Below are 13,148 nucleotides of genomic sequence, written 5' to 3'. Positions count from 1 at the left end.
GGTGGTGGGATCCCATTAGAGGTGGCAGAAGTTGCAGAGAATGATGTGTTGAATGTGTAGGCTTGTGGGGTGGTAGGTGAGGGCAAGGGGAATCCTGTTCCTGTTATGTCGGGGCAGGGGTGGGAAAAGATGGACAGAGGTACGGTAAAGTATCATGTATGCCTTTTTAGTTATTTGCTCTGTTTCATTCAGGGATTTGAGAAAATGCATTGCAAGTTCCCTCTGCATTCCCCACTGTCCCTTGCCATTGCTAAACCACTTAACATTTCCTCTCTCTCTATTGTCATATCTATCTTGCATGTTTCATCCTTAATTACAGTGTCTCCATGGTTCTGCTCTTTTGTGACAGCAAATACAAAGTATTCATTTAGAACTATCCCACATCTTCAACTGAACTTTCTGTCAGATTATCCTCTTGTTCTTCTATGTATTCATAAAACATTTTTGTTATTTTGTCAGTTTCATTAATGCTCTTCACAGATTTGTTTTGCTTTTATCCTTCCCCTTTATGCAGATTTGAGCTCTTGAGCATCCAACATAAAACTTCTGTTAATCTTGGTTTGTGTTGTCGTTTTAACGTCCATGGGTTTTTGAATTTGAGAATCCCATTTCTTTGTGGAAACGTAAATGTTCTGAGCCCACACTCTCTCTTCCCTGATTGCCTTGCACTGCCGTATTTGCAATAAAGCTCCAATATTCCACACTCACTGTTTGGGGAAACTGGATAGTTTGGCATCTGGTTCACCAGGTGATGTTTGCCGAACACCCCTTCAACTCACTGGGACCCTGGTTTCAGCTGACCAGATTCGCTGGAAAATTTATTCTAATACTGTGTAACATCTAAGCAAATTAAATTTGGTGTGTTTGGTATTAAATGAAATAACTTCCAATAGTTTATCACATCTGCCAGTCTGGCACCATAAGTCCTGAGTGTGTCAGTTATTGGAGTTTCTCTGTAGGTGTAAGAGACAACTGTCCTTTGATTTTTGGCCTGAATCCATCTGGATGGGATAAAACTAGTCAATGCATAACTTGTAACTCCTTTTCAAAAGTTTACTTAGATTACTATATACTACAAATGAACTAGTACATTAACACAAGCACCATAAATAATCCATAATTCAGTACTTGTCCTTTACAAGGAAAAGTGGCATGAACTTCCCATGGATAACAAAAAAATAAGGATGCCACTAAGACTCTCTACAATGTAAAAGCATTTATATGAGTGGCCTTCTCCTGTTCCTAAGGCACAGCTGTGGATGATGTAAATGTACTTTGGTGGTGGGGTGGGAGGTGTCTGAAGATAAGATGTAGATGTAGAAAAACATAGAGAGAGTACATACGAAATCCAAATGTTCCACGATGGAACCCAAACGACACTTCAGTGTTTACTCGGTAGTGACTTCCTCACCCCGAAAAGCATCCGAACCGTGGTCGTCCACACACAAATACCTGTTTCCTTCTACAGGTCAGCAACAAAATGAACTCCACCGGATTACTTCCAACTTCCATACATGGATTTCAGTGGCAAACACAGTTATTATTTCTCATCCATCGATAGAGAAAACAAGCAGGCTGGTGTCTCTCTCCCTTCTCTCTCTCTCCTTCTCCTTCTTCTTCTTCTAACTTCTTCAACAACGTCATTACGTCCTTTATCTTCTATTGACGTAAGCACGCCCCACACACACATACACACACACTCTCTATCTTAAAGGGACTTTCACTGAGTCCGTAACACCTCCCACCTAAAAAAAATTTTCCCAAGAAAATTTTACCCGCGCTTACAGTTAGTAATGTTAATAATTATCATGCTACACAACTACAGACTATCAGATTAGTACAGATACATGTTTCCCATTTAACATCGAGAAAGACAATCAGCAATCACATTATCTTTGCCTTTAATGTGAGTTATCATGAGATCAAACTCTTGCAAAATTAAACTCCAGTTTAACAGCCTTCTGTTCTTGTTTTTGACTCGGCTCAGAAACACCAATGGGTTATGATCTGTATATACAGTCAATGGTTTCTGAGCAGTGCAAACATATACACTGAAATGTTGCAAGGCTAAAACAAGCGACAGTAATTCTTTCTCTATGGTGGAATAATTCTTTTGATGCTCATTAAATTTCTTTGAAAAGTAAGCTACAGGATGGTCAATATCATCAAGGTCACCCTTCTGCAACAACACAGCTCCTGCAGCTTCATCACTGGCATCTACTGCTAATGAAAATGGCTTTTCAAAGTCAGGTGTTTTGAGCACAGGATGGTAGCATAAAATGGCTTTCAGCTTCTCAAATGCTTCTTGACAAGAATCTGTCCAAACAAACTTTACTCCCTTCTTCAGAAGATTAGTTAGGGGAAGAGCAATATCAGCAAAATTTTTACAAAATTTTCGATAATATCCAACCATTCCCAAAAATCTTCTAACAGTCTTCGTACCTGTGGGAATAGGGAACTCAGATATTGCTTGAACTTTTGCCTGAACAGGAGCTTGCTTGCCTTGACCTACGACATAACCAAGATACGTCACAGTGGCACGACCAAATTCACTTTTAGCCAAGTTAACTGTAAGGTTAACCTTGGAAAGTCTTTCAAACAACCTTTCTAACGCAGAGATGTGATCTTCCCAAGTATCATTCCCAGTCACTAAGTCGTCAATGTAGGCATCTGTATGTTTTAACCCATGAATCACTGAATTAATCATTCTTTGAAATGTTGCCGGAGCATTTTTCATTCCAAATGGCAAAACATTGTATTCATACAATCCAGAAGGGGTTACAAAGGCAGAAATCTCCCTTCCTCTATCTGTTAATGGAACACACCAGTACCCTTTTAATAGGTCAATCTTTGTAAGAAATTTTGCCTTTCCCACTCTGTCTATGCAATCATCCACCCTAGGAATAGGGTAAGCATCTGACTTTGTTAGAGCATTCACTTTCCTGTAATCTGTGCAAAATCTAACAGTTCCATCAGGTTTAGGTACAATAACACAGGGCGAACTCCAATTTGAAGTAGAATGTCTAATAATATCATTTTCCAACATGTATTTTATTTCCTGATCAACAAGTTTACTTTTTTCTACATTCATTCGATATGGGTGTTGTTTGATTGGTTTTGCATCCCCAACATCAACATCATGGGTAATTATCGATGTTCTGTTTGGAACATCTGGGAACAGATTTTTAAATTTTAAAATTAATTCTCTCATCTGTTGTTTTTGTGAAACTTGTAAATGGTCCAACTTCGTTTCAAGGTTCTCCAGGATATTTTGGTTTTTTAGTTTCGATGGAACAATATTTGGTCTAAATTGGCCTTCCTCAACATCAACATCAGGCATTCTAGAAACAACCTTTACATCATCCACCAAGGCCACAACTGAATCCCTCTCATAATAAGGTTTTAGCATGTTTACATGACAGAGTTGTGTTTTCTTGCGTCTATCTGGTGTTTTGATTATATATGTTAGATCAGTCACTCGAGATTCAATAACATAGGGTCCAGAAAAACGAGATTGCAAGGGATTATTTTGGCTAGGGAAAAATACCAACACCTTTTGCCCCACTGCAAATGTCCTAGGCCGAGCATGTCTATCAAAATATGTCTTCATTCTTATCTGGCTAGTTTTCAAATTCTCTCTCGCTAACTGGCAGACTCTCTCCAACCGAGTTTTAAATTTTTGGACATAGTCCAACAGACTCAAGTGAACTTCCTCATTAACCCATTGCTCTCTTAACAACTCCAAAGGTCCTCTCACCCTATGTCCAAACACAAGCTCAAACGGACTAAATCCTATTGACTCCTGGATCGATTCTCTAACGGCAAACAAAAGTAAATGGATACCTTCGTCCCAATCCTTGGTGTTTTCAAAGCAATAAGTCTTCAGCATATTTTTGAGAGTAGAATGAAATCTCTCCAGAGCTCCTTGAGATTCTGGGTGATATGCAGATGATACAATCTGCTTTGCTCCCAGCTCATAGACTATTTGTTGAAAAATTTTTGACGTAAAATTACTACCTTGATCAGATTGGATTTCTTTTGGCAAACCAAACAAGGTAAAAAATTTTACAAGAGCCTTTGACACCGTCTTGGCCTTAATATTTCTAAGGGGTATTGCCTCTGGAAATCTAGAAGTGGCACACATGATGGTTAACAAATACTGATTTCCAGTCTTAGACTTTGGTAATGGGCCAACACAGTCCACAATCACCTTCGAAAAGGGCTCACCAAAAGCAGGAATTGGTTTCAAAGGAGCCACAGGGGGTTTTTGATTTGGTTTACCTACCATCTGACATGTGTGGCAGGTTTGACAAAACATCACCAAAATTTAAAACACTGTCCAGCAAGAGAGATTGACTAGCCCCAGTAACTCTAAGAATTTTCACTGGCACCTGGGGTGACCCATCATTCAGTGAAACAAAACCCTCTGATACATAAGAACGGAATTCCTTCCTCACCTCCACCAACTTTTCAGCCTTTACCTCTTGCAAGGACTGATCTTTAACAGCATCTCCTAAACCTTTCTGATTTTTAATTGCCTGAAAGCAAGCATTGGGCACAGCTTCCTTCCTTTTCTTCAAAAGGGCACAATTAGCTATCACATGGCCAGGTTTCTTACAGTAATAACAAGTACGCTCAACAGGTTTCTCCAGCCCTGGCTTCTTTTCATCTTTTCCTTTTTGATTACCTCCCAATTTAATCTCCGGTTTACCTGGATTGTCCTTATAACTCTTTTGAAAGGTTTTAGGTTGTCCCCATTTGGATTTATGGGTTAAAGCATAATCATCTGCCAACCTAGCAGTTTCTTGTAAAATTTCCACTCCCTTTTCATTTAAATATGTTGTTAATTCAGCTGGAACACATCTTTTAAAGTCTTCCACTAATATCAATTCTTTCAATTTATCAAAATCCCCATCTACATTTTTAGCTATGTACCATCGTTCAAAACATATTCTCTTTCCATTGGCAAATTCCATATAAGTCTGATCTGCAGATTTCCTCAAGTCTCTGAATTTTTGTCTATAAGCTTCAGGTACCAATTCATAGGCCTTCAAAATAGCTTGTTTTACCTTGGTATAATCAGCTGCATCCTCAACAGACAAAGCAGAATAAGCTTTTTGAGCTTTACCTTTAATCACACTCTGTACCATAAGAGCCCATCCTTTCCTTGGCCAAGTTGAACTCACAGCAACCTTTTCAAAATGTTGGAAATACTGATCAACCTGATCTTCCTCAAAAGGAGGGACTAATCGAACCTCCCTGCTGGCTGAAAAACCATCATCAGAATCAGATTCCACACTCTTTTGCATCATTTGTAAATCATGCTGCCTCTGTTTCTCCTTCTCCTCACTATCCAGCTCCATCCTCTTCAATTCCATCTGCTTCATTGCTAGATCAGCCTCTATCTTCATCCGAGTTAGCTCTCGTTCAGCCTCTATCTTTAACTGGGTTTGCTCTTGTTCAGCCTCTAATTTCTTTTGTCCCAACTCGAACTTCAGTCGTGTTTGTTCAGTCGTGTCTTTCATCTCCACAGCAACCTTCATCCTAATTATCTCTAAATAGGAGGCTTCTCAATTTCCACTGATCCAACTTGTACCTGTGACAACTTGCTGCTGCTCTTTTTACTTCTGGAGCCCTGCCATTGCTTTGCTTGAAGCTGGCAAAACTGGGAGGACTTCCAGGTGTTGCTCCTGTCACTTGGGGGTCAGCTCTACACACAATTAAATCTAGTCCCATTTCCTGGGAAGACTCGGGCAGAATTCTTTAATGTACAGACACCATGAAGAGGGCTCTGGTGACCACCCATTGTTTACCAATGCTCCCAGTAATGCATGGCTGCTCTTGTGAAAATGTGGATAGCAAATCTGTGGATACCCATGGCTGAGTGTAATAAGGTATTATAAGGCACTACAAAGTGCCATGCACCAATATGACTGGTATTCTAAAGATTTTATGCAGCTTAACACAAGTGTTACTTCAACTCTTACACTTCTCTCTGACTCTGAACGCCAGTCATTCTGGTGGTCACTTGGAGGAACATGTTTATATCTGTACAGAGATTCTCTGCTGTCTGCAGTATTCTTGCAGGTTGTTTTTCAAATGTTATTTTGACAATCACTTCCCTGGAACTTGCATGAAAGAGTTTGCTGTCTTGATTACAGGTGAACAATCCTGTTAGTAATTTCCTTGCAAACTTCTAGTTTTTATAACACAAACAATTCACATAACCACTGTTTCACCACTATTCCCCCACCCCCAATTTCCCCAAGAAATTTTGATTATACCACCTCTATCTTTCTTAGTCTTTCCTATTTGCAGTTATTCTGTCAAATGATTCCTCAATCCTGTGACATGGCCTACTGTCCTCTCAAGGGGATATCATCTTCATTAACCCACAAAAAAGAACACAAAATGCCGGGTTACTCGGCAAGTCAGGCAGTATCCATGGCAGGAATGGGGTGAGGAGAGAGTTGATGTTTCCAATGACCCTTCATTAGAACTGGAAGGGGTGGGGTGGGGGGGGGGGGAAGTGTTTTTTTTAAGATACAGTGGGGTGGGCTGGGGTAGGTGATGGAGAGAACAAAGGTATGTCTGCAATTGGGTGAAGACCAAGGTTGTCCAGGTGACAAAAGCTGTTTATGCCACCTAAGAGAGGGAAATGAATGACTGATTTCTTTGGAGCATTTAAATAGAGCTGAATGAGGACAATGAGAGAGGGGAGGGGGTACAGTGCTGGTTCTGTGCGATGTGAAATAGTGCAGTTGCTGGAACTCTGAATTGAGAGAATTCTGGAAATAATCAACAGACCAGGTAGGTGGATGTGACCTTGCACCAGGCAGGCCAGTACTTGCACAAACAAGAAAAACCAGTCATGTGAAAACCGTTGAATTCAATACTCAACCCTGAGTGGTGCAAATGATGAGGTGCTGTTCTTTGAGCCTGCCTGTTACATTAATTCTCCATTTCACTCATATTCTGATCTCTGTCACCCTATGCCTCTCGCTATCTGTCACTAATTTTAACCAGTTTCTGACACTATTCCAACGAATACCCAAATTAAGCTTGAGAAACAATGCCATATCTTCTTTGTAGGTACGTTAAGCTCAATTTTGGATAACTGGACTTTCCTGTTTGTGTCAGAAATGACTAGTTCTGATGCAAGAGTCCTTTTTTAAAAAAAGAAATGAGGAGTAAGCTACTCAAGCCTGCCCTGCCATTCAATATTGTGGCTTATCTGCATCAGGTCTTGTTTCCTCTTCTGTGCCAGTTCTCCACAGCTCTCATTTCCCTAAAAAAAATGTACTTCATCACCTGTCATCCACCTAAACTTTAACTTCTTTTTGTCAGGGAATGTCCAGTTTTATGAAGCTGAGATACAATTTTTTTTTGCAAAAGGTTGACAGGAAACAGCTGCATGAAAATAAATCAGTTTCAGAGCAGTGTAGCCCAGCCCACAGCAGAAATACATTTGACTGTAGGTAAACCAACATTAAAGTGGTTAGTAAAGACAGTTTTGTGGCTTTGCAGAGAAGATGACAGACTTGGCATTCTAATATGTGGTGAAAGACCCGAAGGATTTTTAAATAGCCTTTTAAAACAGGCTGTGAGCTGAAAGAAATGTTGGCAGAGCTATCCATAGAGAAACAAACAAGATGCTGAGTAATGCTGCAAAATGGTATGCTTTTGCTGGAATTTAACTGTGTGTTTATTTCATTGAACCCTGGTCTGTCAATCTTACAGGAATACTTGAATTAATTACTGTTAGTGGTACAGAACTTGTTTTATGTTGTAACTTTTTTTCTGCTCCTTTTAACTTAAAAACTTATTTATTGGGTTACATTCCCTGCTTTGTTTCTTTTGAACAGATGGTCTAATACCCAATTCCCTGCAAAGCCAGTTTAAATCTTCCCTGACTCCACTAGGAAACCATCCTTTCTCTATATAAAAAAAATCACAAAGTCTCAATGCTTCTGCTGTGCCAGTGTTGGAGTATGGGTGAGGACCTCAACTGTTCACTTTCCACATCGAGTGTTCTGTAGCTGGTCAGTGACATCTCTGATCCTGGCATGAGGGAAGTAACATGCCATACTGGAATTGTATCTGGCTACAAACCCCTGACTATCTCACTAAATATTAAATGTTTCATTGCTTTTCGTTTGCTGGTTTGTCCTCCTACAAAGCTTTGCCGAGGCACACTTGGTGTTGTGGCCTTGGCTCTGGTTATATTTTCGTGGGGGAAATCATTGACCATTGCTTTTGCCCATATTGAGAACTGATTACCAATTAAGAGAAGGATGTGCTCCTATAGCACCAAATTGGTCCTCCTTATCTGCCTGGAAGTCATCCATTCTCTCTGCTTGGATCCCTTGAGCTTCTGCATGACCACTACCTTACAAATAACTGGGGCTCATGGATGCATTGTGGCAATGCCAGCTGTTATTGCAAGCATAGATATTGAGCCTCAGCTGCTTATTCTGATCCTCCCTAAACACATGATGGTCCAAAATCATGTGGGAGGTTCCTTTGTGTAGGATCTTGAATTCACTGCCAGAAAAGATGATGGAAGCAGATTCAGTTGTCAGTGGAGTTGAATAAATGTTTAAATATTGCAGTGTGCTTTTGGGGGGTAGGGTAGCATGGAATGGGACTTGTTAGATAACAGAGAACTGATATGGCTTCAATGGGCTAAGGGCCTCCCATGCTGTAATGATTCTATAGTCTGTGGATTCAAAGGGACTTCAGTGCCCTGCAGGAAGATATCAGGAGCATTGTCAGGTGGGCACAAAGTAGCAAATGGAATTCAGTCTGGAGCAATGGGAGGGAGTGTACTTGGAAAGAGTATAAAAAGCAAAGGACCAGACAATAGGAAGGAAAGTTAAACAATTAAATAGTCACGAGACATGGTGTAATTGTTTTGTCATAGAAGAACTATATAAACCACAACTTGAATCAAAGCTGAAGTACAGTGTACAGAACATCACACCACAGCTAGAATGCAGCAACACTAGGAAGAGTACTTGGGAGACCTGCAAAGTTGTTGCCAGAGCTGTGAAAGTTTGAGGGAAGATTGGCAAGGCTGTTATTTTATTTAGAACTGGCACAAGTTGGGGAGTCTAGATATAAAGTCCAGTAACACAGAGGATAGATATGGAAGGATCCAAGGCCAGAAATTAAGACTTCCTGTAGAATTGTATTGAGTTTATTTATTGTACAGTTTTCCATAGTAGCAGTTAGTTAACCAAATGGCTGGATATTTTCTTTATCCCACCACTAGAGACTTCTCCTATAGCTTGGCTCCAGTTATTACTGAGCATACACACTCAGTTTTTATTTTGAGATACTTGTGTTGTTAGTTGAATTCTGCAGTTAGTAAACTGTGTTTTTGCAGTGGTGTTCTTGAGGATGTATGTGGGAACCAGTTACAAGTAACTTATCTCCATAGGAGCTCTTAGGCAGAGTACAGTGAAAATTGATGGAAATTGCCCACTACGGAAGTATGAAGGAAGTCAGCAACTGAAACAAGCTCCTGGCTCTTATTTGAATTTCCAGTGTCTTCCTGCACACTTTGCATTATTTAAAGTCAAAAGGGGGAGAAAAAGAGATGATGTATATTATAATTTAACTCGTATATGACAATAGCAAATCTCCTTTTGAGTCCTGCTTGCAGTACTTCAAATGGCACGCTAATTTATAAGAATATTAATACTGTGCCTTTAAATGCAGACTTAAATGCTGAAAAACGATCTGCATCTCCTTGAAGACGAGGAAATTTAACTGTAGTCCTTGGGTCACTGAGTTTTGTTGTTTACCAGGAAGCTTTAGAAATTGGAATTTGCTTATCAGTTTGAACCAGCTTAGAATTCATCAGCCTCTTTAGTGTGGCGATACTTCTACACTGAGTTACAGTGGGTTGACACTAGTTATAGATTTCTTGCAACAATGTTTCAGTAACATGTTTGTACAGGCATTTGTTTGTCAAATGTTTCCACATTTGCAAATTTTATGAACACAGTGCAGGTTATTATTTACCATGCAAGGCACATCCTTCTAACTTATTCACATTATATCAGCATGATTATTTATTTTTCACACACATTCCACGTGTGATAGGTCTGAGCATGGGTTTCAGCCCCTCAGTGGCGAGAGGACCCTGAACATGTGGTCTTTCCCAAAAGTCTTTGCAGTGACTGGACCAAGCTCAAGTGTGTCACTTAGCATTTGATCCTGGAACCAAGGAACAGTCCCAATGTACATACAGAGTGTGGCGAATTAACAATTACAAGGGAATTTCTCCACAGGAGTTGGTGTATACAAATGCCTGTTTACAAGAACATCTTGCACATTTTGTTATTTGGCAGGTGGGGAACTTTTTTGAAAGTTTATTGTTTTGTTTGTAGAGAACACATTTCACATTTGTGTCTTAGGAAATAATGTAAAACTTCTGACTTACCAACTATCTCAAAAGTTAAACATTATCACTAATTTTAAAACAAAACTTGCTTCTATGCTAATTTTTTTCTGAAATGATTACATTTTGCAAGTTGTTAATATCTGAGCAAAATTAATTGACATTTGTTTTTAAATCAGCAGTTAACTCAGCAACAGCAGAATGCAGTACCTGGCGGTTGGATTATTGGTACTAAACCATTTCTTGGTTAACACCCTTACCGTCCCACTGGAAGAGCTGGAAAATGGAGGCCATCATTGGGTTGTACTTGTTGCTGGCTCCAGTGGCTGGTATAACTATAGGCATCAGGTAAGAAATTGCATCAAATAAAGAGGCATGAAGTTAATCAGGAAGCTTGTAAACAAAAATCATGTGATGGTTGAAGTTTTATCCTTTTCTACTGAATCTGATATTTAGACATATTTTTGAATGAAGCTGATAGTTTTGGCACTATATTCAGTTAGCCTTTCCTGCTTAAAAATGTGTTTCAGTCACAACAGTGGGACTGAATCCAAGTATTTCTGAATCCATTGAGACAATACAGTGCAACTGATCAAACGCTACCTCAGTACCAAGTAATCCATGTCTTAATGTTTGTTTGCATGAGCTGAAGAAACACTTAGGAAAATTTTAGCTTTGCAGTGCTGGTTTTTGGCCACCCTGAACACTTATTGAGCTTGGGTGCTTCTAATTCCTTCTGCTTGCCACTATTCATTGAAATGTGTAAAGGAAAGTTTGAAATTTTGTCAACTATTTCCACTGTCATGACGTGTAGTTGATTAAGACTCTACTCCTTCCAAAACTTGCAGCTCTGATTGCTGATGGGAAAGAATGTGGGCAGAGAGTTATAATTGGAGGAAGGGATAAGTGGTAGCTTAAACAAATGGTGTGACTTTCTTTTTCCAAATGTGTTGGCTTAAATAGAACTGCTTCTGATATCTCACCATTTTAATCATTACTGTTATAGAGCAAATAAAAACAGGAAAATTTTGTCAATACTTACGACAGGCAACATCTGTGGAGAGAGAAACTTAAGTTAGTGCTTGAGGTCAATGACCTTTTTGTCAAGACTGGGAAAAGTTCTAGAAAGCTGGCATCTTTCTCTATAGAGAGGAGGGGGAAGGGATTGGAAGAACAAATGTCTGCGATAGGACCGAGACCAAGAGAAGCTAGATGACGCAGATTGGTGGTGTGGATGTTGACCGGGAGAGGAAGCAGGAGGCAGCTTATCTGTCTGGAGGAAGTGTAAATAGAAAAAGAGGAGAGAAAAAACAAATCTGCTGGAAGTCTGAGGTACAGAACACAGCAGTTGTTGGAAATCTGGAAAAAAAACATTATGCTGGGAAAGCCCAGCAGGTAGGGAAGCACCTGTGGAGAAAGAGGAAGAACTATCAGAACTGGCTGAGGATTGAAATGCAAAAAAAATGGATGCTGGAAATCTGAAACAAAACAGAAAATGCTGAAAAAATCCACAGGTCAGGAAGATTCTGTGTGGAAAGAAACCGCTAACACCCCAGACTGACCTCCCCTTTCCCCAACCTAGTGATGAGAAGCCATTAACCAGAAACACCATCTGGCTCTCTCCTTCCCACCCCCACCAATGCTGCCTGATCTGCTGAAGATACCCCTTATTCCAGAATCATATGAGCTAGTTCTGAGGATAAACAGTCTTTCCAGTCTATCAAAGGGACTCAACATTGACTTCAATATTTTCAGATAACCAGTTTCCTTCATAATCTCTATTTCAGATTTCCAGCATCTGCTGTGTTCTGTGCCTCACCGTTCCAGCAGGCTTATTCTTTTGTCTCTGTTGTCTTCCTTTACAAACAAGTCCTTCAGTTAAAGTGAATTTTGGGAAATAAAGCTACAGATGATATGAAAATGGCAAATGTCACTATTAATATTTTTAATATTTTTATTTACAGCGTGGTAACAGGCCCTTCCGGCCCAACGAGTCTGCGCCGCCCATTTTAAACCCAAATTAACCTACCCGTACGTCTTTGCAATGTGATAGGAAATCGGAGCATCCGGAGGAAACCCACGCAGACACGGGAGAACGTACAAACTCCTTACAGACAGTGACGGGAATCGAACCCCGATCGTTGGCACTGTAATAGCGTCGCGCTAACAGGAAACTGACAGTGTCCTCCTGCTCAGAACATCCTCTTTTAAGGCAGGCACGGTAGTGTAGCAGTTAGCATAATGCTTTACAGTGCCAGCGACCCAGGTTCAATTCTGGCCGCTCTCTATAAGGAGTTGTACGTCCTCCCCGTGCCTGCGTGGGTTTCCTCTGGGTGCTCAGGTTTCCTCCCACATTCCAAAGACATGCAGGTTAGGAAGTTGTGGGCATGCTATGCCGGCACCAGAAGCGTGGCAACACTTGTGGCTGCCCCCAGAACACTACACAAAAGATGTATTTCATTGTGTGTTTCAATGTACATGTGACTAATAAAGATATCTTAACTATTATGCTTTGTTGGATGGTGCCAGCTGTAAACACCACTATGATTTTTTTTTCTCTCTCCTTAGTAGCCAGCAGCAGTATTTTGCAGGTTATTCTTTAATTCCTGGAGAAGATTGGCATCTAAGCCATGTACTTGGGAGCAAATTCAGTGTCCTGTTCTTCACTGGGGAACCAAGCTGAAAAGGAGAGAGTAGAATTAGCAATCTAATCTTGTGCTAGTGTTTCCAACCTGCAAGC

The 13,148-nt window shown here is 40.2% G+C and overlaps 1 protein-coding gene across 5 annotated transcripts in view; it reads left to right on the top strand.

The window, feature by feature from the left end:
• Positions 1–13,148, top strand: part of lgmn (legumain) — a 47,652-nt gene that overhangs the window by 15,952 nt on the left and 18,552 nt on the right. For 2 of the 5 annotated variants that reach the window (XM_052030457.1, XM_052030369.1), the window contains one exon: positions 10,588–10,756. In XM_052030457.1, the coding sequence (XP_051886417.1) occupies positions 10,610–10,756 (147 nt within the window). In that variant the 5' untranslated portion in view covers positions 10,588–10,609. Of the gene's footprint in view, positions 1–10,336; positions 10,359–10,587; positions 10,757–13,148 lie in introns of those variants that run through there. The other 3 variants (XM_052030546.1, XM_052030284.1, XM_052030636.1) reach the window with 2 other exon arrangements.

Source organism: Pristis pectinata, chromosome 1, assembly GCF_009764475.1.
Source record: "Pristis pectinata isolate sPriPec2 chromosome 1, sPriPec2.1.pri, whole genome shotgun sequence".
NCBI lineage: Eukaryota > Metazoa > Chordata > Chondrichthyes > Rhinopristiformes > Pristidae > Pristis > Pristis pectinata.
Note: the sequence above shows the minus strand (reverse complement) of the source record. Positions and strands in the feature narration are given on the sequence as shown.